This window comes from Filicampus tigris, chromosome 11 (assembly GCF_054856515.1).
Source record: "Filicampus tigris isolate MCC_2025a chromosome 11, RoL_Ftig_1.0, whole genome shotgun sequence".
NCBI lineage: Eukaryota > Metazoa > Chordata > Actinopteri > Syngnathiformes > Syngnathidae > Filicampus > Filicampus tigris.
In genome coordinates, this window is record NC_141227.1 from 24,587,776 (window position 1) to 24,614,243 (window position 26,468).

The window sequence follows — 26,468 nt, forward strand, 5'->3', positions numbered from 1 at the left end:
TTCCGCGTTGTCCGACTCTTTCTGAATGCGGTGTTGTCACAATTCAACTCATTTAAATAAGCCCGCCCCCAGCCCGACTTCTTCGTCAGCCAATGAAGGGGTCGGCCGGACGAAGGTCCACGTTGACGCCAAAGCCAAGAGGTAAGCAGAGCTGCAATGTTAGCAGCGGATTAGCAAGTTGGCCGAAGTTGCCAGGGTGTGGGCGGGGCTCGTGCCGTTCGGCCGCGCCCATACGTGACTCGCTGACGAAATGCTGCACGCAAGAAAGGAAATGTCCACCGACGCCGGCTGCAAGTGCGCATCGTCCAAGGAGCCGGCGGTGAGCAAATGCCACAGTTACACAGGTAACGCCACTTCCCCGTTAGCCGACTTAGAATTTTGGCAAGCAATCAGTTGAGTTACAAGCAACGATGCGGCGCTGATGAATTTGACAACAGGCAACAAATTGGCAGACGGTGAACAATGTTGTGGCGTCGAGTTGCTTTTTGCTGAAATTGACTCGGAAGTCAAACAAACGTTTGTTTGGAGCCAAAGTGTTGCCTTTCAGTCCGCTAGCTTCATGCTAACGCCGTCAGCAGGCTAGCTAAGCTAGCATCAGCGCTTCAGTACAGTTTACGCATCTTACACTTGAACACCAACAAAATACTCCCATTCTTTATCCTCTGTGAAGAATGACTAAGCACCACTACTGCAGTTTTGTTGTTTGATGCAAAGGGCCCCCTAGTGGCCAAGGCGCGCACAGCGGAATGAGCACCATGGCTATTGTGCGTGCGTGATCATGATGCGCAAACGCTTGCAATTGTTGACATTTCTTTCTTTTTTTTTGCGTAGACTCTTTTGCCGTGGCAAGGAACACGCATGTTGTCCACGCATGTCTTGAACACGCGTACCGTGCAGTTCTAACATGTGATCGACCACCAACTTGCTGGACGGAAGATGTAGCGGGCGTGTCACGTGAGCTGTGATGTCATCGCCGCTGCCTGCCTCTCAGGTTCTTTCGTAACAAGTCACGTGCCCCGCCCCCGCCGACTTGCTCCATTAAATCACAGCGAGAGTTGCCGCCGCCATGGCGACAGAAAGCCTGACGCAGCAGCTTGCGAGTGTGTGTGTGCGTGCGTGCGTGTAAAGTTGTTGAGGCCGTTAGTTGTGGAGGCCTTATCGTCATGGCAACCCTCTGTGAAAGCTTCACACAATCACAAGAGAGGAGATATGTGTGTGTGTGTGTGTGTGTGATGAAACGCAGCGTGACTTGCAGTCCACTAGCTCAATGCTAATGCTAATTAGCATCTCTGTTGCAGTGTTTTAGCAACAGACTGAACACAAAGAGCGCAGCAACACACGTAGGCAGACAATGGAAGTGCTCACAGTCATGTGGTCTTTATCCTCTGCATCGAGTGACCGCTTGTGGATCAGTTGAGATGCCTTGCGGTGCCCCCAAGTGGCCAAGGTGGAGACCCCGAAATGAGCAGCATTCAAATTAGGCAGTGTGACAAAAATGGTGTTTCCCTAAAGATGTCGTGTTTGCCGCGTTTAATGTCATTGAGTGCTGGTTTTCCTCATTCAAAGACACACTACAATAAAGTCGTTTTGGGGGGAGACTCTTTCCCGTCCTTCCTTTTTCTTTTTCGTGCTTCTTTCTTTTCTTTTTTTCTTTGCTCTTCCTTTTGTTCTTTTGTCTTTTTTCTATTTTCATAATGTTTTACTTGTTCTTTTTTTTCAATCTTGTTTTGTCCTTTTTGTTTGTGTGTAACGTTGTTGTTTGTTTCTGTTTTCTGTTCTGGTTTTTATGTTGTTTTTCTTTTTCAGTCTTTTTGTTGTCTATTTTTTTTCCGTTTTGTTTGTCACATTTCTTCCTTCTTCTTTTTTTCTGGTTTTCCTTTCTTTGTCCTTCGCCCCCGTGGCTGGACTAACGTGATGTCACGTGTATAAGAGAGGCTTGGATGCCCTCGAGTCTTGTTCAATACCGCAGAGCTCATCCGGAGATCTGCATGTGGTATAAACACCTCCAAATATATCAGCCCGCGCGCCCCCCCAATACGAAGCTCCGCTTTCAGTGCGAGCTGCCACAGTGCACATCATGACGGGGTGCCGCCCCCTCGCCAAAACTCCATCGGCCTTGACCCCCTCTTCTTCTTCCTCTCCCGGCAACAACTTTGGCCTCCCAGCGCCGTCGCCATGGAAACCAGCCTCTCTCAATCACAAATGTTTGACACTCAAACTCCTCCGTGCGGCCGGCCTTCTCCATGTCTGCTCGCTGCCCACGCACGCACACTCAACCTACCTGAGTGTGTGTGGGCACTGACGATGGTTGCTGAGCAACAGGTTGACATTCAAGCAACTCAGAAATGTTGTTTTTTTTCAGGTCTTCTCAACAATATTCCTCACGTTGTAAGTTTCTCCTAACGTCAGAAAGAACCTCAGGAGTAGGAACTGTTTCCAGAGGAAAAGTGCTCGTGCACATTTCCTTTTCATCGTGAAAGTGACACAAGCGCCACGGATGACTGAGGGCATCACCTCTGCACGCACGCACGCACGCACGCACGCACGCACGCACGTCATCCAGAACCAAAAAAGGTGACACTAGAATAATGTGTGACAGTCACATAGTTTTCTTTATCATTTGTTTTTTTGTGTCTTTTTTCCTCCTTTTTTTCTTTCTGACCATTATTTTTTCTTTTTGTGTCTTTTTTTCTTTTTTGCCTTGTTTTTTTTGTCTTTATGGGATCTTTTTTCTTTTTGCCTGTTTATCCTTTTCATGTGTTTTTGATGATTTTGATTTTTTTGCCGCTTTTCTTTTTATTTTGCTTTTGGGGGGCTTTTGGCTTTTTCCATGCTTTTATTTGTCCTTTTTATTTCTTTTTCTTGTCGTTTGTCCTTTCTTTTTTCAAATGTCTTTTTTTCTTTTTACCTTTTTCTCACGTATTTCCTGCTGAAATGATCCAAATCTCCCTACTGTGGGACTAAAACAAGGTTGCCTAATGTTTGAATGTTGGTATGGATGATTTACAGTGCCGATTGCATCAAGAGTAGCAATGATGCTTTCCAGATTTATTGTCGTATTGTGTTGTGTTACAGTTTAGCACACGAATGTGAGTGTCACCCGGAAGCCAAAATGAGCCCTTGACTACACACAAGCTTGGAAGGCCTACAGTCCATGAATGCATCGCGAGCAACAACGCATACCCTCAAGATCTCTCGTTGTTGTTATAGTTGCGCCTCCCCAGGAATGTAGTAGCGTCTTTTTTGGGGGTTTTTTTGGAGCGTCTTTTGAAGCGTGTGCGTGGCCCTGGTGACGTCACTACCACGTGATCTGAGTAGCCGTCCTGTCCTGGGTGCTTACAACCTAGGTACACATTTCAACTTTGTAATGCAGGAGCTGGGAGTCTGCGGCGGCATACCGCGTTGTCATCGCAACCACACACACGCATGAGCACACACTCCCACACACACACCCACACACACAGACTATTTTCACCCTTTTCTACTTTTGCCCATCATCCAATCTCTGCAACCCCCCACGCCCACCCGCCTCCCCCCGCCTTCTTCTCCTCGCTCGCCCCTCCCCTCCTTGCTGCTTGTTACTGGTTTAAGGCATAGGCGCGCTTCTTTTAGGGCCTCAGTAGCTGCCCGGGCGGGTGGGGACATTGTAGGCTGCGAACTGCAAAGCCTCGGGATCTCATCTGTGCCCCCCGCCCCCCCACCCCCGCCCCGCCTTCCTCTCCTCTTTGTGAAGACATCAGTCCACATACGTGAGTGACTAGATTTGAGCGACCTCAGCTGTGACAAAGCACAATTTTTGCTCACACATTCAGTCAAATATCAGTTGATTGTGTAGCGACCTGTCGAAAGTTCGAGCTAACTTTGACAGTCAAGCCGTGTTACTGGTGACCGGTCACAAACTATTCCTTCTTCCAAACACATTAGACTGTTCTAGTCTCAAGGAATTCATGTTGTGGAGGATGCTGGAGTCGGCATTGAATTCACAGGTAAGCACACAAGCAGGTTGATGTACAGAATGTAATAGGCCACGCCAGCAGTTTGGCTGATGATTCACGCGCGTTAAGTGTCGTTCAAGTACAGCAGTTTTTGCTGATTCATTATTTAATATTGTAATGCATTCGTGAATGTAGCCCCCTTTTTGCTAACATTGATAGTCGTGGTCAAGTGGGCTCGCTTTACTGGTGGTCACGTCACGGCGACCACGTGACTAGCAAATCTGCAGCGGTCCTCGGAGACACCGCCCATGCGGGAGAGCTGCAAATGCCATGAAACGAACACCCTTCCTCACGAGCCCTCATTGTGAAGAACCTTTTCAGATGAGGTCGAGTTGAGACTTCACATGTCTACTTCACGAGTTGCTTTTCGATAGATTTGATGTTTACGTTCCTCTCCCGTTAGGACGGAGCACTTTTGGGATTGGGCTCGTAACCAGGTGTCGCCCGGCGGTGCTGCTGTGTGTGAGAATCGAACGCATCCCGCTCCGCAGTCTGGTCCTCGGAGCTGAGGCGGGGGAGGAAGAGGAGGAGGAGGAAGAGGAGCTTCTGCATTGTTTTCAGCACCACTGCCCGGGCCGCCCTTCACCAGCACTGCCAGCAAAGCCTCGAGGTGAGTCCCAGTCGAGTCGAGTCCAACCCAACCCAACCCAACCGAACCGAACCGAACCGAACGTCTCGCTCGCTCTTAGCGTGTCGCGTGCTTGTGTGATTGTGGCGGGATGAGCGTGCACGCGCCCCCAAATGATGTCCAAGCACGGCTGAAGTTGGCGGCGCGTTGGCGCCGACAGAGGCCGACGACAGACGCCCTCTCCCCGGATGGGCGTCCCGGAGGCCCCTCGTCTCACTCTCCGGATCTCAACTTGTGTGTGTGTGTGTGTGTGTGTGTGTGTGTGTGTGTGTGCGCGCGCGCGTGTGTGTGTGCGCGCGTGCGCGCGCGCTCCAGCTTTAGTGCGCCACAGCGGCATCTTTTCCCCCCTCCCGCAGCCTCCCATCAAGGAGGATGCAGGAGGTGCAGTATGTTGTTGTTTTCATCTGCTGTGATGGGGAGGAGGAGGAGGAGGAGGAGCAGGATGGTGGCGGTGATGAAGGTGGCGGTGATGAAAGTGGCAGAGCAGGCGTGGTCGTTGTGAGCGCTTGTGTACGCGCGCGACCTTGTGTGCACACGAAGGTGTTTGTGTGCACTTTGAGGTGGTGCGAGTTGAGCCGCACCGCAGGTGTTGGTCTCTTTCTGTCGTTGTGGTTTTGGTGCAGACCGGCTCCCGAGTCCAGAGGAGCTGTTATGTAATCAGATCCGACTGGACCCGCTGCCGCTGCTGCTGCTACAGCGTCTGCAGGCCCTCCTCCGCCCTCGACGCTCCCTTTCCTTTCCTTTTTTTTTTTTTTTCTTTCTTTCCCGGCCGTCTTGAGCTCGCTGGCAATCTCAAAGGTGACATTTGGGACGTTCGAGTGGCCCCTTTGCAACTGCTTTGCTTTCTTGCACATTCTCCACTTGACTTCCGGTCAGTGTGGGGGGCCCCTCCCCCACCCAGCGCCAACTGGCCGACATTTGGCCATTTGTGGGGAGTGAGGTGAGGTGTCAGGTGCCACTTGGTCACGTCAGACGTCATCCACGTATCCCCACAATCGCCCCGACGATGGCGCCGATGTCAAAGATGCGCCTGAGTGACGATCCTGTGGGGTCAGCTGTAATCCCCAAATTGTTTCAAATCATTTCAAACTCCTTTGACAACATTCGCCTTGACAAAAAAAGCTCACGGATGATTTGCAAAACCACAAATGTACTTGAAATGTAGCAGTACTCGTGGCGACAACGTCTTCAAACTTTTTGAAGTCGCTGTAAAGCGGAACCAAAAAAAAAGTCTCGTACATTTGACATTGCAAAGAGAAGAATGTTGCAAACCATCCTGCCGGTTTTCGTGATTGACAAAAAATGACAAGTATACAAAATGACGCCTCAAAATGGTTCGCATTTATTGCAGTTGCTACTCTTTTTTATTTATTTATTTTTTTGTACAATATTTTTGCTCTCCATTGCTCTGGCGCTCTCTCAAAATGTGCTTTGAAATGTTTTGCTCATTTGAAAGGCGTCGTTGGGGTTGGTCCACAAACTTTATTCCATATTCACTTTTATTAAGCGCAAAGTCGGACACAAGTGTGACTTCATCGTAATAGTAAGCAAGTCTAAGACAAATTGTTGATGGTTTGAAACGATAGATTAGACGCTTTATAAACATGAAACGTCCCTTTGTTGACGACCGGCGGTGAGCGGGTCAGCTGATCTTTTTTCCGGCTTCTGATTGCGCAAAAGAAGAGATGACATCACCCAGGACGTAAAATGCATTTTTTGCAAGTGAAATCTAACACCAATCAATCCGAGTGGATCTGCCCTGAAGTGATGTCAAAGCCCCCTTCAAGCAAACTTGATTTTTTTTTTTTTCCCAAATGTGCCTGTGAATTGTTGATCTTATATTAGCGCTGCGCACTATATCGAAAAAACATCGATATGGTGATAATGGCCTACCGCAAAGATGTGCGATAGTTTTCGACTGGAATTGTCTGCTTTGATCTGAGTTTGACCAGTCAGATCGCCATCCCGTAGTTGAACATTATCTTGGGGAATTACAATTAATTGACTAAGAACACATTGAGCTTGCTTATTTTGCCGTGTGAAAAAAAGGGTGCTTCTTTCATTCGATAACAACAATGTCATTTGTATGGGTGCATGGTAAATATCGCAATAATATCGATATCGCGATAGTCAACATCCGTATGGCACGTTGCATGTTTTTTGCAGCCCTCGTCAGAATGAACTTGGAACGCCCTCCCTGCAAATTCTGAGCACCACAAGTCAAACAGCACATTTGCATCAATACCCCAAAATGGAGACGTGACAGACTGATGTTGCTGATGTCGGCGGAGGTGAGGGGGGGGGGGCAAGGAGGGGGGGGCTGAAGAAACGGAGGGTGGGCGGGCGGCCGAGCGCAAACATTCCCAGGATGACGAATCGTCCCTGGAGGAGCAGAAAGGCAGAGAGTGAGGCGGGCAGGAACCTTCTGGGAAATGTCCAGCAGACAGGAAGTGACATCATCAGCTGGCCACGCCCTTGGAATGCAAAGACACAGATAATGGCCGTGTGTGCGTGCTTTCGGGGGCCGCAGCACAATTCTTCAAGACGCCTCGAAATCGTTCTCCGTTCAACATTAACAACACTCGATGCGTGTGTGCGCACGCATGTTCGTGTCAGCATGCCTACGTGTGTTTGTAACACCGCGTGTGCAGGCGTACACGCTTGTGTGTGTGTGTTTGTGTGCACGCGCCTCACAGCTGAGCTGAGGTGAGGCGGGGGGGGTCAGTGGGGGCTTTTGGGTGTGGTCGAGTGGCGTCAGGCAGACAGGAAAGGAGTTATTATCTGAATGCGCTGCCGACCTCCGCCTCTGGGCTCTGCGCTCCCTCCAAAACTCCTCCTGGTCACACCTCTACCAGAAGTAGAACCTAAACCAGAACAAGAACTCGTTTTGGATTCAGAACTCACCCACCCGTCCTGCGAGAGCCTTCTTTTGATGATTTGCCTTCGACAATGATTCGTTTTCTTCAGTCTTTGGTCCATGACTTGAAAGAAAGATGTCGGCCATTTTGTTGGGGCCTCACTTGAATTTGGGTCAATTGTTTGCGGCAGTTGCTCATGCTAAGCTAACACATTAGCATCAGTTTAACCGTCCGTTTGATACACAAAAGATGTCAACAATTTTGTTGTGGCTTCACATTGTTGGTTGTGTACGTTGGACCCGCCTTCAAACTTGATGCTAATGCTAACGTGATGCTAACATTGGCTAAGCAACTTTATTTGTGTTTCTTTGAAACGGCAGGCAAAAAAAAAAAAATCAAAAACGCAGTTTGATGGCCTTGTTGGATGTTGGCGTAAATATCGACAAAGATATTTTTAGCGTTGCCATGACAGCAGAAACATGACGTCATTGACCCCCACCCGAGATTGCCCGCTGCGTTTGCAAAAGGACACCCGATGCCTTCGTGCGAGTGTGTGCCTGACATCAACAAGTGTTCCATCAGTGTCGTCTTCACCCGCCGTTGACATGTGCATCATCATCATCATCATCGTCACAAGTAATATGAGTTGGGCACGGGCTGCCTGTCCTTGACCAAACGTGAACGACAGACTACAAAGACGTCAACTGTCGCCACGTTCACACTTTCCCGCAGCAAACCTGTTGAATTTGCTGCCGTTTATTGTCTTGTCCTCTCTTCTCACGTGAAAGCCGGTCAAGGTGAGACGTTAGCACAACGGAACCTCCTCAACAACAAACCTTTGCCAGCACTGCCACAGCAATAGAAATACTTGTATTTTCGGGGGGTAATGGAAATGCCATTAATTTCTTCCTGTCTAGCACCCCCCAAAAATGCAGTTGTACTTTTTATTCAGGAAAAATTGCACTGTAGGACAATGTACTTCATAAATCGGAGAGGAATAACATCATTAAGCAGCATGTGAATTACAGAATTGTTCACAGTGGTTGATTGCTGCAGTGCCATCACCATTGAACAGCCTTTCCTCTTTCACGCAAAAGAGGTTAATATATCGGTGTTTAATCAGAAAACCTTAGCCGATTACAATTGTTCTGAAAAGGACTCATATTGGCTGATGAATTAGTCGGGCCCTAGTTGAGAGGCTGAAATTCCCACAATTTCAAGTACAACTGTCGAACCGATTAATTGATTATCAAATAATTGTCAGCTGTTTTGAAATCGATTCATTGTTGCATGCGTGTACTTGTGGAGAGAACCTCCAAAGTGTTGACAGTCCGTGTGAAAGTGGCGGCACGTGCAGTCAGTCAGTACGCTGCAGGTGCTGGTGCTGGTGCACCTGCGGCGTTGAGGAATGTGACTGATCCCACTTTAGTTTTTTGAAACTGGGATCAGCAGGAAACCGCACACACACAGCGCAGATTAGATGTGACATCCCACAATGCACCGCCTCTCTCGCTCTCGCAGGCCGAGCGGAGAACCGCCAAAGAATCTGGCTGCCGGCCAGGCCCAAATGATGGGATGCATCGCCATGACGACACGCCGACCCTCCAATCTGGACTGTGACAAGCCCGCCCCCGTTAGCGAGCGAGTGCGCACGTGTGTGCCCGAGATGTATTTTGGGACTAAAAGCTGCTAGAAGCTTTTGAGGGGGAAAAAAAAAAAAAGGAAAAGTGGGTCTGTTGTTGAATCTTTGAATGTTTTGCCCCGATTGCTTGAAATATTTGGAGTGGATGTCAGCAAGGCGGAAAGAAGCATGACAGCTTTTGTGGCTCGCGCGTGCGTGCGTGCGCGCGTGTGTGTGTGTGTGTTTAAAAAAGATGTCCTGAGGGCGGTGGCAAGAAGGCAAGCAAGTCCAAATGCCGTGAAACAAGATGAGAATCAGAGGCGGTTTTCACTTTGTTCTTCTCGCTTGGTGCTTTTTCCTCCCCCGTCCGTCCGTGTTGGCGTCCTTGGCCCCTCCCCCTCCTTGGCGCCGTCCCAGAACGCGGTGAGAGTTTGAGAACGGACCGCTCAGTTCAGTGCGCCTCACGCGACCACGCAAACATTCAGAGAGGGAACGTTTTCACTGCAGCCTGGGTGGACTGTTAGCACGCTCGTGCTAAGCTAATGCTAACGGGCTTTGCTCTTTGCCCGGATCACGCCACAAGAATTTTAGACCCAGCAAATTAGAGCTGTCTCAAATTGATGACGCTATCGATTTATTCCATCGATTACTCGCTCACTTGACATTTTTCAGCGTGCGGCGTCGTGCCGTTTCTCTTGGCGGGCCAAGTCTCGCCGCTTCAGCCTCTTTCATTTCCGCCCTGAGACGTGCCGCTAGCACGATGCCAACGTTCGCGGGGCGGCTTTACGTTCACTGCGGTGTTGCCGTGATTGCCGGCGACACGGTTTGACGCCGTTGCCAAGGCGAACGGGAAGGTCGCGCGTCTGCTTTGTCTCATCAAGCGCGTGAACTTCTTGACTTGGCACAATGAAGCCGTGTGTGTGCGCACACTGCCGCCATTCAGCAGCGCAAAGGCCAAAATGAGTTTGGGACAAAATGTCACGTTTGTCCCGCAGACTCTTTGGGGCCGAGCGGACTGACGGAAGCTTTCCGTTTGTCACCAAATCGTCTGTATTGAGGATTTCAAGTTTGTCGGGATGAAAAGAGGAAGCCCCGACGAGCAAGTCGAAACCTTAACTGGGGCTTGAAACCCTCATTTGAAGCCTCACGTTTTGCCCGAAAGCCTAACCCAAATGTGAAGCCCTCATCCTGGCTTAAAAGTCTACTTTAAATACTTAAGCCATTTTTTTTTTCAATCCCGATTTAAGTCTAATTCCTAATATTCGACTTTCACCCCTGGCCCTTTTTTGGGACCCAAATGTGAAGCCCTAACTTGAATTTGAAAGGCAACTGGATTGAGAGCCAACTTCATTGAGCCTCGCCCTCAAACTGACAGCGTGTCCTGGCTGATGTGCAGCGCTGACTTACGCTAACAATCCGCCTGCCAGTCGATAGGAGCTTGTTGACAAAAGCCAAAAGCCAAAAGTCAAGTCGGCGTTGACAACTTTGCAACTTTTCTGAAGCGATTTCTTTCCCGGCTGACATTCTGAGTGAGCATTTGGACCATTTGAACTTCAACGAGCTTTGTCATGAATTAGCAATCTAGTATCATTTGCTGATCAATTACTTGTTGCACCTCAACTTGTTTGCTGTCAGGAGCAATCAAGCACATTTCGGAAGAACACAAATACGTGTTTTTTTTTTCTCTGTAAGCAAAGTGGGGGGGTCAGTGGCGTTTTTGTGAAAACAAATCAGAGATTGTCGCGCAGCCCTCATCGAAGCTTTGACAGCGAGCCTGCTGCGCACGTTTCCGAAGATGTGCTCTACCTTGATGCTGCTCGTGTTGGTGTGTGCGTGACCATGTTCGTAATTGTGCGTGCGTGCGTGCGTGCGTGACCATGTTCGTAATTGTGCCTGCGTGCGTGCCTGCGTGCATGCGCACGCTAATGTGAACTCACGACATATTAATGGAGGGCTTATGAAATATAGATTAGCGAGCACGAGCGCTAGCAGGGCTTTGTTTCTTGTTTCTTGCTTTGTTTCTTGTCCTTTTGTGGATTTGCTTTCTCGCAATCGACCACCAAGTCACCATGTCGATTGATGATGGCATTGTGAGAGTTATTTTAATAACCGACATTGACTCAGCTTTATCACTCTACTATTAATTCTAACTTGTGGTGTGAGCTGCGCACGTTGTGTGTTCGGGTCGCGCTAGCACCCTCGTTAGCGCCAGCTTCTAATCGCTTCCTGTTTGTGGACGGCTCGTCCTCAGCGCATCTCACTAAAGCAGGGGCGGAGCGCACCCAGGCCTACCCACATTGACGGACTGCCCACCCAGTGGGATTCATGAAAAAAATAGACTTTCAAATGTTTTGTAAAATACTCCGAAATTATGTTTGAATTTGTGTTTTTTAATTGTATTGAATATTAAGAATGGCATAATTGTGGTTGTCAAAGGATGATCTGAACTTCATATTATTTAGTTTGTCCTTTTATTTGAGAATATACGATGTGTCGGGACAGGAGGATTGTGCTCAGTGAGGGAAATATTCAGGCCCACCCTGATTTTTTTTTGTTTTTTTTTCCAGGCCCACCCATTAGCCGCGTTCTGGCTCCGCCCTTGCGTTAAAGACGCCTCTTTCTCCCGTGCCGGCAGCGTGTCCCCGAACGCCTCGTCAAGTCCAGGAAGGGAAAGAAGAAGATGTTGCTAATGCACACATCGATTCTTGTTTTGGCGGTAAAGCGGGCCCTCGGCCGGTAATGATGATGTCGTGAAAAAAGTGAAAGGGTGCTTTCATCTGGTCGTAAATCTTTGGGGCTTTTAGTGTGCGCCGTGGTTTCGATTGCAGCGTCGACTGCGCGTTTGCTGCATCTAATCAATAGATTGATCAGCGTCACCATAGCAACGGCTAACTGCATTAGCGCTCGACCCTCATCGCTAACCTAATTGTGCTCACACCAGAGCGAGCCTGCACTCAGGCAGCCAGAGAAGAATCCTCAGCGGACGGACGCATTTTTGCAAATTGTCGGCCGGCGGCCACTCCGGACAACAAAACCCCCCAAAAACAATTTGGATATAAAAGACTTCCATTTTCCTTTTTTTAAAAAAAATCTCAGACAAGCAGCGGGCGGCGTGCGCGCGCATGGCGGCCGTCGGCCTACTTTGGGCGCCTCTGCAGAGACGCCGCGCTGATGGGTGACTTGTGAGCAACGCTATCCTAAAGTCGGCGTCCGCTTGATTTGAAGAGAACCTCGAGCGCTCAACTCTGGATTTGCTTTGAACTCCGACTCCAACCAAGAGACGCGAAGGCAGACCTTCAAGCTAACCGGACGGAAAAACACACCGGTCAGGTGTGCGTACAAACGCTGCTGGTGGATTCCAAGGCAAAGCAACAAAGCCAAGCAAGTTGTTCACTGCACTGCCACTGTCAATAAACGCAAAAGGTCACGTGGCAAAAGCTCCACATGGAAAAACATAACGAGGCTTGTAATACTTTGGGGGTTTTCATCATAGTTCCTTTTGACTTTTGATTTTAAATGTTCGATTTCATCAGTGTTAAGAGCAGGCTTATTTGTTTTTCTTAGTCCCCCACCCCAAAATGCTTCAATTTAGTTCCATTTTTATTAGTATTAGCGTTTTTTTGAACCACACAGAGCATTTGTCTTGTGCAACATAAGAAACGTCTCGTGCAGTTAAGTAAACTACAATTGTTGCTTCTGTACGGACATACAAGACTAGTGAATGAAATTACTCGAAAATGAAGGACATTTGATTCCAATTTCATCAATGCAAGATGTCGTTTCAGTTTAGTTTTCATTTTTGCGAAAGCGTTTTCATTTTGCTTTCATTTGTTGAACAAAAGCCTTTTTTCACTTTAGTTGGCGGCGTTATTAGTTTTGGTCGGCTATCATCATCTTGCCGCAAAGCAAAGTAGGCGGACGAGAAGCCGCGGGGGCAAGACGCCAAGCGCTCTTAGCAACAGGAAGCTAGCTCGCAAGACCAAGAACAGAAGAGCTGAGTGGTCCCGGCAGGCCCAAAATCAAACTCTTGCTGGAGTGGTCGCCGCGCCCCTCGGCCTTTTGCTTGCCGAGTTTCGTATGCGTGCGTGTGCGGGGCGAGCGTGTTGCCGGCGTGCGTGTGCGGCAAGCGTGTTGCCAGCGTGCAAAGCGCCGCCGGCGTCTCGGCCTGCGTGGGAGCTCGAAGGATGCGCGTTGCCACGGCAATCCTCCGATGCTGACGGAGGCGTGGGAGAGACTTGTAGTAGCTGTTGCATGTCCTCATATTTGTCACGTCCATCCACCAATAGGCAATGGACAATATGGCCGTTTGGCACACTTTGGTGGCTGTCAACTCCCGTTTTCTCCCAGCGTGCACGTTCCGCACGTCATGGAGGAAATTCTGCAGTATACACACACACACACACACACACACACTGGAACAGTTTTCATTTATAGTTGATTTTTATGTATGTGCCCTTTTTTTAAGGACACATTGAAACTTATCTAACATCACTTTGAGGAAAGGAAAAGAAGGCTCGCCTGCTTCTCAGTGTTTTCTTGTCATGCTCGGTTCACCGTAGAGCTGCAACTAACAATTATTTTCAGAATTGATTCATCTGTTGTTTTTGGACAATTTCTGGGTCTCCAAACGATTTGTTGATGCTGGAAATAGTTGATAATGGAGGAGTTGCTGATGGATCGTTGCCCCGCTTCTAGAGTCCTGTTGTTGTCAAGTAGTCGTCGTCTGACTCGACTCCAGTTTGTGGCTACTCCGCCCACCTGTGCTCCCAAGTGACCTAAAACAGACACGAGGCAATTCCACTTTTCAACACCCAAATGTTCACAACTAAAGCACACGCTCATCGCAGGTCTGCTCGCTTACCGCTCTCATATAATGTGAAATGCCATAGCCAGGCGAACAGAAACAAGTGGAGATGTTACGGCTACGCTCAACCTTCAAACAACTTTGAGCACACGAGAGCATCAACGCATGCAAAGGGGAGTCGTCCAAGGCTTGTCTTCTCTTTGGCGTTTTCTTTTTCTTTCTTTCTCTTGCTGTTCATCGTGCAGCATGCGCGCCAACGCAGCTCAGTGCTGCCTGGCATGTTGTGGCACAACGTGGTACTACACTGAAGGCCTGCCACTCCAAATTGGGCCTTGCCTGTAAAAAGCCAACAAAAACGCCGGCTTGAAAATCGAATGAGGCTTCGCTGAACAGTGTCAAGCAGTCGGGTGAGGATGAGGATGATGATGAAGGATAATCGTTGCGTGACTGTCACAGTGTTGCTTGCGCTGTCATCGGGTGAACGTTTTGTGTCGCCGCCTGCCGAGCGGGCTCCCACGCATTGCATGCTGGGACAATTGTCTCCATGGAGACGGCAGCTTTTCGCTCAATGTGCCACTTTGCGTAGCATACTTGAAAAAAGGATGAAAAGTGACTTCTCATTTGAAACGGTGTTAGTGATTGACAGTATTCCGCCCTCGTGTTGTCATTTGCTCCTTGCGATGACAATTTCATGCCTTTTTTTCTTTTTTCTCAAATGTTGTGATTGTTGTTGAACCTGTGAGCGTGTGATGACATGAGGCAGCAGCATTGTGGTGGCTTTGCGCGCAAAACGCCCCAAAAAGTGGAGCGGGAAATGATCAAAGTCACACTGGGAAATTCCTTTTCAGTTGCCAACTATCTGTTAATAATGAAAGCAGCTGCTGCTGTACTACAACAACATCACTCATCACGTGCTCTGCTTTGCGGGTGTGTGCGTCCTGTCAGCGTTTTGCTGACCCACTTTTTTCCAAATCAAACATCTGCCGCCAGTGACCCACTTGACAGACACCGTCGTCCAGCTCAAAGCCTTTTTTTCTTTTTTTTTTTTCTTTTTCTTTTAGATACAGTTCCACAAAGACTCCTATTTTGTGCTTGACTAAATAAGGAGTGTAATAATTAGCCGCCGTCTACGTTATCTTGAAATACTTTCGCCCCTTGACTGTCCAATCTGTCCACTGGCTTTTCTTTGTACTCACCAAGGGCGCCCCCCGGTGGCTCAACTGTGTAGTGCAAACACACATGTAAATCTGCTCTTGTCACCGAGTCCTATCATGTTATCAAGTGTACCGTCTTGGAGATCAGATCAGCTGCTGCTTGTGACCGTGGATGACTTTGGCGTCGTCCTTCTTGTTGTCTGCGGCTGATGCACAATGCACAAGCTTCCTGTTGTACACTTGAAAATTGAAACATGAAACAAAACTGTACTTCAGGAATGATTTCGAAAAGATGTCTTGGACTGCGGAAATCAACACAAACCTTTTTTTTGTCCTTTTTTTTCTCAAGAATATGTTCTATGCAGGCCCACTAGTTGAAACAAGGCATTCTGATGAATATTGCATGTGTGGAATACGAGTTAAACAGCAAAATCTTGCCATCTCAGGGGGCGGCCATTTTGCGACTTGTGTCGATAACAAACAATCATGGCTCAGCTTCAGAAAACAAGTGAGCCGCAATATTCATCGGAATGCCTTGCTTGGAACAGTGGGCCTGCATAGAACAACTCAACCCAACTTTACTTCTATCGAGCACTTTCAAACAACCGTTGCTGCATACAAAGTGCCGTACATGGAGTGAAAATGAATCCTACAATAACAGACAGTAAAAAATTAACAAGGCAAATTAGTCACAAAAATATTTGTAATTGGACAAGATGATCTGGTTTGGCAAGGTTTTGGGGCGTTTCCTTGATGATGATGATGATGATGATGATGATGATGGGGCCAAGAAGCTTGCGTGGCGATAGGCACGAGGCGAGGCGCAAGCCGCTCTTGGCGACGTCACTTTGTCCTCCGTCAAGTTTCGGCGAGCGTCGTCAAAATCACATTTCATTTGAGTTCAACATTTCCACCAGGGAAAAATACAAAAGAAAGAAAAAAATCCATCTTCCTGGAACTTCCTCAACAAGTGGGACATCATTTTTCCCTTTGCCGACGGATGGACATGTTACACTTGCACACATTCTCAGATGGCCCCTTCAAAAACAGTTTCTGTTTTCATGGAGCATGTGTAGTAGCGTGCTGTGGCCAAACGGGGGTGCACTTGCCTCATTAGTCTTCCCGGCAGGCTGCCGCAGTGCTGGCCAATCACAGTGCAAGCTTTGGGTCATGTGACAGCCAAGGCTCCATGTGTTCCAGCACAAGAAAGCTCTTTTAATCGGAACCATTACATCCTACATGCCAATAAACGCCAATTGTTAATGTTAGAGGAGTGTCGTTTCTCATCTTCAACGTCCCGAACATCTTTATTATGCACACAAAATTCATTTTTAATAGTTATTGAAGTTCAAATGTCATTATTCATTTAATATATTTATTTAATAGAAGAAGTGTCGTTTTTAGGTTGTTATTGAATTAAAACTGGAAAATGACATTTCGTTTTGAATGGAAAGGTATTTGTTTAACAGTCAATGAATGAATTGAACAAATTCAAAGAATATATGTCATTCTCAGATTAAATGTGGAAAAAAGTCACGTGACTGTGATGTCAAGGCAGCAACGCGTCATTGAGCTTTTTGTCGGTGTGTTTGGGTGCAGGTTTGCCAAAGCAGCATCTGGGCGCGGCGTCCTTAAGGAAAAGAGTGAGCGAGCCAGGGAGGAAGGAAGGAAGCAAGGAAGGAAGGAGGGACGCGGCAGGAAGTGCGGCATAGTGGCGTTGGCGCGGCGTTGGAGTGGCCATGACGTCGGTAGCGGGCGAGTTGGAGCACATGGAGATCCAGCAGACGTACAGCGAGGGCGTCAACAACCGCTGGGACGCCGACGACTGGGACAACGAGAACAGCTCGGCCAGACTCTTTGAACGCTCGCGCATCAAAGCGCTCGCAGGTAAGGGGGGCGGGACTCTGCCGCGCTTCCGGCCAATGGCATGTGTGCAAACCAAGCGGGTCATGTGTTTGGAACCGGGGGGGGGGGCTGAGGTGATGATGTCATTGGATGGATGAAGGCAGTCCTGAGATGGGCTCATTGGCTGGGGGCGTGCGTATGTGCGGTTGCTTGGGTGTGAGTGTTTCGGTCATGCTAGCACCTTCGTTTCGTGGCAGTCTTGGCTTTCATCCCGTCCGTCCCCAAACGTCTCGTCAAGTCCAGGAAGGCGAAGAATGTGCGCGTTTGATGCTAATGCGTACATTGATTGTTGTGCTCTTGTTTGGCTGCGTGTGTTCACTTGTCATTGAAAGTGAAGATAAGACGCACAATGATAGTCTTGTGCTAATTGTCAATGGCTTCAAAAGTTGAAGTCCGACATGTGGTGTACTTTGACCTGCGTCACTTCCTCCTCAAGTGATCATTAACCGCCTCCGTCATTTATTGCCCTTGCCTAAATGACGAGGAAGATAAGATTTGTTGATTTGCGAACGCAATCCGAGCGCCGCAGAATTGTTGTGAGCGATGCCAATGTTGAAGTGCGTTCCACCTTTGTCCCCTTCGGGTCCTCATGAACCTCTGTCGCCGTTGGTGCGCGCTTGTGTGCGCACGACGCGAGACTGCAGTGTCCTGCCTCACTGAATAATTCACAATCTTCTAAAATATGCACGAGGACTCGGTGCGTGTGTGCGCGTCTTGTTACTGTATTGAATCCAGCGATGGAAGTGCAGTACGTTGCTGTCATCTTGGCCTCATTGTTAGCGGGAAGCACTCTTGCACGCTTGCTTTTAAGACAAGGACAAAACATAGTGAACTAAACCCCTCTTTGTGACGCAGGTGATGATTCGCCAATGCGTCGGACCGCCACAGTACAGCGCCAACTACTGGCAAGGAGAACATACGCAATGTCAGATTTTCTTTGCTTTAAGTATCAATGGCTGGTCTCAGCAGCCTCCACGAGTACCCAATACCAAAATAAGACCGATATTAATCCCCTGGTATTGGTACTCGCCCATTCCCAACAAGACTGTTCGCGGGTCAGTGTGACCCGCTGTATGTTTAACCATATAAAAAAGGATGAGCAATTACATATCTATCATCAGTGTCGGACGGAATCCTGGCTTCTAACAAATGATTACTTTTCAGGAAATCAGAAAAAAACAAAACGATGTGGCCTGAAATTCATATTGCCGTATAATTCCGGGAGAGGGGATATTTTGCCGTGTACGCTCGCTGGCCACGTTGCTGGCTGCGTTTCAATACTGTACAATAGAAGCATTCTAGTTATTTGAGTTATTTATAGTTATTACATTTGAACTAGTCAAGGATGCCACTTCCCCCAAAAGTCCACCTGATGTTCTATTTCACGTTCCACGTGTTTCATTTGAACGCTCGGACTGGGGAGGTGACGCTAAAAAGTGTGTGTGTGTCTGTGTCAGGAGTGTTCCACCCACATACGATATACCAGGAAACACAAAAACAGCAGTCGCCATGGAGACCAAGTGGAGTGAATTCCACAAAGGCGGCCAGCGAGTGCCTGTTCCTCTTCCTGTGTGTGTGCGCGTTGGCAGGAAGTGGTCCAACTTTTCAAGGCAGGCGAGGCATTAAGTTGTTCACTACCTTGACAGGAAATGACCACCGGGCCCCTCCCGACGGCCATTGTTGTTGTTGTTGTTGTTGTTGTTGTTGTTGTCGTTCACACAGGAATGTCTTTGTGTGTGTGTGGAGGAAGGGGGCGGCGGCGGTGCGCGGGGGGGCAGTAGGTTAGCATGTTGGCGTCAAATTCATCAGGCCAGTCTCAACTGTGGCTGCTGTTGGCCTGCAAAGCAGATCACAGCTGGCGAGGTTTTAGCTGACCACTCACTGACGCCAGTGACACACCAGATTCAAAGCGTGCAGTATTGATTGATTGATTTTTGACAAATTCCAACTGTGGTTTTATCCAGTTTTAGAGCCCTAAAAAAATTGACTGCCGTTGCCGTTTAAATTGGCAAGTAGAATGGCCATCGCCGAAAATGTACATCAAGCAAGATTTGTCATGGGTTAGGCGTGGAAGGCTTGTTGGCCCGCAAAGGCGTCGCCTTCATGTTTCTGTTCGCACAACACTGACGTATGCAAGCATTTTTGGGAACCAATTGAACGATTCTTTGAAAATACATGGAAAAATAGTTGAAGCAAGAATTCTTTCCTGGCTTCTGATTTTCACCAATTTCTTGTGTATATGGGACAATGTCACGTATTTGTAGAACGGCTCTCCGAGGGACACCGAAACCAAAATGACGGCTGTGGACTAAAAGATCAAGTTGAGGCGGCGAGCGAGACAAATGCCAACTGGTTGGAAGTGGGACTCGCTGAGGCGCCTGGTCCTCAAACTGAGTTTGCCTATATTTGGTGGCACCAGAGTTAGTTGTCGCGGGAGGTAGTCGAAAGCGTGTGTCGCCATCGTGAGAACAGAAGATGCGTTTCGGGGAGTGGACGGCCAACGGCGGGTCAAAAAGCCGCTGACGCTCAACCGCGGCCACGCGATGGGGCAGCGATGGGGCAGCGTCGCTCACGGGTCGGATCTTGAGCAATAAATGACGCCGTTGCCAGCCAAAGCCCTTTGTGGGCCTTGCTTTGAAATGTTCAACAATTTCCCATGGGAAAACGAGTCGTCCAAGTGCCGGCTGGGCTGCTCCTCGTTTCTCTTTGTCAAACATCAACGCGGCAACCCCCTCCAGCGCCGCTCATCTCATCTCGTCTCGTCTCATCTTTGAGGCGAGGCCGCCTCTGCGAAATATTTGCATGTTGGAAGCGCAGCCCTCAGGTCACAAGTTTCCAACGTGCGGATAAATGACAGCTTTTGCGTACTGTGTCAATGGCCCCAATGTCTTTGGTAATGTTCCGCGGGCTTGATTGCCTTCCGTCGAGCTTTCTTGTCGTACGCAAAACAATATAAACATCTTTCCTCTCATTACGTCCCTTTGTTCTCGGCAATTCCAGTCGCTAGTTGCTTTTTGGGAGAAATGTTCGCTTTTGTTTAACGTACAATTGGCCAAATGCTCGGAATATCAGCCTCTCAACAGTACGCATTCTCCAATTTCTCTCGCCCTCCATGAAAGAGGACTGATTATTTTTGCCTTTGCTCAAACTAAATTGTTTGCAAACAACTGCTTTCACTTTGGGACACAAGGAGCAACATTTTTGTCCCTTTTCTTGAATGTTACAAACCAAACCAGTATCGGATTCATAATCAATTTGTGTCGGTGCATTTTCTCTTCTCAGTTTGAAATAATGTCCTCTTGTTGAATGAAGGGGTGGAGATTAAGGTGGTTTTTGTCTGATGTGTCTGATGGCAGCCATGATGTTCGTGTAAGCAGTGCATGTCAGCTGGCAAGGATCAGTTAATATAGAATGTTGCAATGTAAACATTGAACAAAATAAAATGTCCATGGCATTTAAGAGTGCACATGGCACTTATGTTGCATTGGTGTTCGGATTATGAGAGGCACCTTGGACAACTTTTTTCCATGTACGGACAAGTCGGTACCAAAAGGTGTGGTCCGTATAATTTCCAAGCCTTGCGCTCTGTACGAATGGGCGCCGTTCGGCGTGGCCCCGAGGGGCTGAGCCACGAGGAAGCCGGATGACGACAGGAAACGCGGCGTGACGCTCGGCGCCAGGCCAACACATTCTGCTGACTTCTTCGAACATCTGCTGTCTGTTTGCGCTGCTCTCCGACCTTTCACCTCGCCACTCGTTGCCCTCTTTCCTTCTTCTTGTTGCAGACAGAACGCTCTAAGCTAGCACTTGTACCGTAATGGTTCGAAACAATCGTAAAAGCTCTCGGACGAGCAACAACACATGAATGCGTGGAAATGTCGCTGCTCACGTTTGCTGCTTGCGTTAGTGCTGCAATCCAAGTTGAAGTTGTAACTAGTGAGTCACGCCTCTGGAAGACATCTCAGCTTTCCTCAACGCATCATGCTAGCTCTGCTAGTCAACAGGCTAGTATAAACACAAAAAATGCACATTTGAAATGCAGTTGAACATGTTAATGAGCATGCAAACGTCATGTTAGCTGTGGCTAATAAACATAAATGCTAATAAGAGTGTCATGCCAGTTGCGCTCTTGAAATGGATTTACAGTAAGGATAACAGATGCTAATAAACGCATTGTTAGCGGCGCTAGTGATCATGCTAACATCATCATTCTGGAAATTCTAGAGAACCTGCTAGAAACTATCAATACAATGAAGCTATGTTAAGTAACATGCTAAAAATAAACTCCCCATGTTACCAATGCCAATAAACATGAAATCTTACTAAACATGGCATTAAGATTTGAACATGCCTGTAAATGTAACTCATTTTATTGAACATATTAGCTATGCTAGCGCAAATGCTAACTAGCATAGGATATGCTATTAAACACATGCAAGCTATGCTAGTCAACATGCTAATATACAGTAAACAGTTGGTGTGAGGCTATTTACATGCTGCCAAAGCTCAGTAATCTGTAGATTTTGTCCCAGCTAAACTGAGCTACAAGCAAGATGATGCTAAAATGTTAGCAGCCACGTTGTGCTGCTAGCTTCTGGAGAGCTAGCTGCTAACATGACGGATTCAAAGCATGTTGAAGTTCAGTCAGGTGAACTTTACCCTCATCACGTCTGTCAATCATCGACTTTGTTTTGTCACAGTCGTTGAGGAGGGAAGTCAAGTGGCGCACGAGTGTTTTCACTTGCGGATGCAGCGTTTCATCACCTAGCCGCTAAAACACTTTCAAGTCAATTAGTGCAGCCGTGTGAGGCGTGACTTGGACAACTGCAAAAATGCTTCCACGATTGCAATGCGCTGCCGCGAAAAAGCCAATTGTCCACTATTTTCATGCTTGAAATCACGTCGTCAAACAGGAAGTGGCGGTGCGGCTCAGACAGGAAGATGATGCGCATGCACACAAACAAGTCAGCTATCGGCGCTAATATTAGCGCTGAAACATTGTCAGGATGTTTGGACTCGGGCTGGCCGTCGGCAGGAAAGGTCCGTCCATCTGGCCATCGGCCGCTTCCTCTTTCCACTCGCTCGCTCGGCCGCAGTGTCGGCATCACTTTGGTCACGCCCGCGTCGACTTTTTCACCTTCAACCCGCCAACGGATCAATGTGATCATTAACGTTCTTATCATTTTCATTCTTATCATTACGTTCTTATCGTTAAGACTAAGCCGGTTGTTGGCTTGTTTGCGTCAACAATGGGATGTTTCCTCCTTGGTGGAGGTAATCATCCTGACTAAAGGACACTGGGAGCGCCGGTCATGAAAAGTTGTTGAAGACTGCAACAAATACAAGTGGCATCTTAAGAAGAAAAAAAAAAAAACGATTTCATTGTGGAAAATGTTTTAGTTACATTTAAAGTTAGAAAAACATATTTTAAATGCCCAAAAAGTATTCTAAAAAAAAAAAAAGGAACATTTAATGTGATTAACAACATTTCAAAACATCCTCTAATTACTTGTTGTAATGTATATTGTAAAATGTTATATCTCCAGCCAGGGGCCTACAGATGGAAAAATAGCCTTTTGGCACTGTCACCATTCAAATAAACTAATCGAATCTAATTTCACAGTTATAATCGTTTTTAAATTATATTTAATAGTCAACATAAGGATAACTTTTAAAAAAAGGTTAGTAGTTTAACAGCACATTTGATATTAACAATCAGGATGCATTTTAATTTTAAAAAACTATTCCAGTTAAATATATTGTTGAAGGTTTTTCATTGGCTGAATCATCAATTAAAAAATGAGTATTCCAAATAGATTTGAAAAGGTGACATTAAAAATGTGATCTTTTAACAGAGGGAGTTTCTTTTTCTTTGTCTTTTCTCTTTCTTTGCTCTGGCTGTGTGTTTTCCTTTCTCCTCGGGTCCGCCTCTTATGCAAATGAGGCACGTCGCCATTGGCCTCGCGCTCCGAGCGGCCGCTCCCTCCGCTGGCCCCTCCCCCCACCCCCGCGGGGGTGTTTTCAGTCTGGAGCTTTTTAGTGTGCGAGCATCTCGCTGGAGGACAAACGCCGTCCTTCCGTTCCTCCTTCCTTCCTCCCTTCCTTCCTCCCTTCCTTCCTTCCTTCTTTCCTTCTTTCTCTGCCTCCTTCCTTCCCTCCTTGCTCGCTCCGTGGCTCTGCGGCTCTGCGGCGCTGCTTGCATGTCGTTTCCGGCCCGCTGGTCGTCATTCTTGCTTGTGGCGGGCGAGTTGAATGAAGGCTCTCGTTGTCTTGCGCACACATGGATGCTCACACACGGACGCAAGCCCTTGAAGCGCTCGGCTTGATCTGGAACTCAATCGCATCGGTGTGAAGAAACGTATTTTTTCTTTTTTTCTTTTTTTTTTTTTTTTTTCTTTTTTCTTTTTCGGATTCAAATCTTTGTTGTTTTGAACTCTGGCGGCTGCTTGACGAGAGCTGTCGTAAACTTTTGTTGAGCATGGAGCTCCAGAGCGCCAGCAGCCCCTTCCCGACGCCGGACTACGCCGGGCCGCTTTCTCCTTCGGGGGTCCCCGGCCCTTCCCACGGCCGCAGCCCCGTGCGGGCGTCCAGCCCGGGGCCCGGCGGCGGGGGCGGCGGGGGCGGCGGCCTCGCCGGCCTCGCCGGCCTCGCCGGCCTCGCCGGCCAGGCGGCCTTCAACTACAACCAGCTGGAGGGCCGCTTCAAACAGCTGCAAGGTAAGATGGACGCAGATGTGTTTGCTTTCTTTGGGAATGTCAACGGGTGGAAGGAAGGAAGGAAGGCGGAGGGCAGCCGGGAACATTTTCAGCCACTTTTCTTCTGCTCTGATGGAAGCTTCTGCTTTCCAGTCCTCCTGCCTAACAATGAGCAACCTCCAATTTCCTAAAGCAAGGGAACTGCAGCCAATGAATGGAGGACGATTCTGTTAGAAAAAAAGAAAAAAGCCTGCGTGTCCATCTTGGGACGATGTTTTGGGCTGGATTTTGCTGCCGAACTCATATTTCATATTCATCAGATTGCCTCGTTTCAACTAGTGGGCCTGCATAGAACATATTCTTGAAAAACAAAATGTTTGGGTTGACTTTCGAGATGAGCCACGAACTTTTAAGACTTTTGCTGCTTGCTTCTCAAACATCATTTTGCCGCTCGTAAGACTTGAACCACTCGGTAGTCGGTAGCTTCCGAGACCTTAGCTCCTATCTTTTCGAAATGGTTTTGTAAGACGTTAGCTGCTTGGTTGTCCGATTTGGGTTTTTTGGGGTGTGTCACATCTGGAGAGGGGCGAATGTTGCGCGCTGTTGTCGTCAAAGGACTGGAGCGGCTGCCGAAGTGAAAGTGTAAGATTCAAAGAATGTCTCAAGTCTTAAGTCACCCGCTGAGGTCGCCGCGTAATTGGCCGGGCTGCTCGTCATCAACTTTGTGACATGAAGTCGGCCGTCGTGTCTCTTTTTGCTGGAGACGCAGCGATCATGCCGTGTCATGACCAAACGCGGGCAGATTGGGGTTCTTTTGTGGGACCTGTTTGTGGTTTCCCGACCCGGAGGTTGTGGGTTGGATCCCCGGCCATGGTGACCATGTCGAAGTATCCTTGAGCAAGATACTGAACCCCCAGTCGCTCCTGGTGCTGCGTCATCAGTAGGTAGATGGGGTACAGCGTAAAGCGCTTTGAGTACCCAAGGTAGAAAAGCGCTATAGAAGTGACAGCCCATTTGTTTGGGACCTGTTTGGCCATAACTTCCCTTTGCGGAACTGAATCGAGAGCGTGCGCGGCGTCCCAAAGTCCATCATTGATGCCGGGCGGCTTTTGTGCGTCACATCCTGGCAGCTCTCATTTAGCCGAAGGTTAATGGATGCTGGAGGTCGTAACTTGAAGCCCGGAGGCTGCTTCTGCTTCTGCTTCTGCTTCTGCTTCTGCTTCTGCTTCTGCTTCTGCTTCTCCTCCTCTTTCTTTGCTTCTTCGGCGTCAGCCTTTTCACTGACTAAATATTTGGCAGCACCTAAAGGTGCGTTTGTTGTCAAAGTCCTGCTTGTCAACCTCAACTCGCTTGCTGTTTCTTTTCGTACTCTTCAGTAAGAAAGCCCGGTTTCCGATCGGCGCTCCCCGGCCATATTTGCACGACAGAAAGAAATGGAACCAAAAGCACCTCTGCATTTCGCCCAATGTAATTGTAAGCAGTGGGAGCCAACAACCGGTTTGTCTTTGACAAGCCGGTTGGGTCACCCCAAAGTTTGTTGCCTTTGTCCACTCAACTCGGTCATTTAGTTTTGGGCGCCGCCATTTCAAAACATCCTGTTTCTCTCCAAGGATGGTGCAAGTGGAAGCAAGGAATTCAATGCTTTCTTTGGCCAATCTTTGGATATTCTGCCTTGATTGCAGCACAACCGTTGTGTGAAACGCACTTTCAAAGTTGCCGCACGTTCCGCAGAACAAGACTGGCGGGTGACGACGATGAAGCCGTGTATGATGTAGAACAGTTGACATTGGCCCTTGACTCTTGCAAGTTGTCGTCTCTTCTTCTTCTGTCTCATCATTTGACCTTTGCCCCTTTGCCAAACGCCAGCGGGCTTTCCTCCCATTTTCAAACGAAAACTTCTTTCAGACTTTGATGGTCAGTTGTCAGGTTCACACCAAGTGAGACACTAGTAAACAACGCACACAATGAGGAATGAAATATTTTTGGTTCAGTGTGTTTGTGAAACCTGGTATCCAATTCTTGTGTTTTTGGGACCGACTTGATCTGATATATGATGGAGATGGGATGATATACGGTATGACGTGACGGATCGAATCTCTATGCGGAGACAGCGCTGTTATGTCAAGGTGGGTGACGATATGTCGCCCGCACACGTCACAGTCCACGCACGCTTTGTTGTCTCCGCCTTTGAGATGGACATGGCAACACGTGCAGGCTGAAATGTGATTGGACAAAAAGATGTCAACAACGCACATACATGTCCTCTAAGCAGTGCAGTGCAGTGCAGCCAAGAGACTGTTGGCAATGAGCGAATAGAATTTTCTGGACGAAATGTCGCAATTCGAGTTGTAAACGAAGGTGAGCGCTTGAGACGCTGCCGAGGCCCGAGCGAGCGTCACGACGGAAGTCGCACAAAGACGAGCAAAACAAGAGCGCGTCGACGCGCCCCTGGGAAAGCTCGTCCTCCCCGTGTTGTCCCGCAGCGACCAATTAGATCTCAGCTCGCTGCTCCGGGGCTCCCCGAGCTGTTCTCGGAGGGGAGGGGCGTGTCTAACGTGATCAGCCGACCTCGCGTTTGTCCTCGTCGCTCTTCCTCCCGCGTGGTGGGCTCCTCGTCTTCCTCATCCATCTTTGATGAGCGCCGCCGTCGCTCGGCCTCTGGCTGGAATTAGAAATGAGACGCAAGGAGAGAGGTTCGAGACCTTTGCTGCTCCTCTGTCAGCCGCATCCCAAAGATGGGCCCAAGACATTCAAGTGCATGATGTGTCACTCTCATGTTTCCAAAAAAGATCCGTGTATAGCTTCCGT

General features: G+C 48.3%; 1 protein-coding gene and 1 long non-coding RNA gene across 3 annotated transcripts in view; one reads left to right on the forward strand and one right to left on the reverse strand.

Annotated features, from left to right (window-relative positions):
- The first annotated feature begins 3,732 nt into the window (after nt 1-3,732).
- sptbn1 (spectrin, beta, non-erythrocytic 1) overlaps nt 3,733-26,468 on the forward strand; it is a 58,906-nt gene continuing 36,170 nt past the window's right edge. The window contains exons 1-3 of one of the 2 annotated variants that reach the window (XM_086044335.1): nt 3,733-3,986; nt 4,399-4,605; nt 16,660-16,947. In XM_086044335.1, the coding sequence (XP_085900461.1) occupies nt 16,800-16,947 (148 nt within the window). In that variant the 5' untranslated portion in view covers nt 3,733-3,986; nt 4,399-4,605; nt 16,660-16,799. Of the gene's footprint in view, nt 3,987-4,398; nt 4,606-16,659; nt 16,948-23,060; nt 23,682-26,468 lie in introns of those variants that run through there. The other variant, XM_086044337.1, reaches the window with a different exon arrangement.
- LOC147140282 (uncharacterized) lies at nt 13,530-15,515 on the reverse strand. Its single transcript, XR_015088680.1, has 4 exons — nt 15,383-15,515; nt 15,194-15,299; nt 13,964-14,242; nt 13,530-13,877 (listed from the first exon to the last, which is right to left on the reverse strand). It is a non-coding gene; the product is annotated as an uncharacterized LOC147140282 (long non-coding RNA).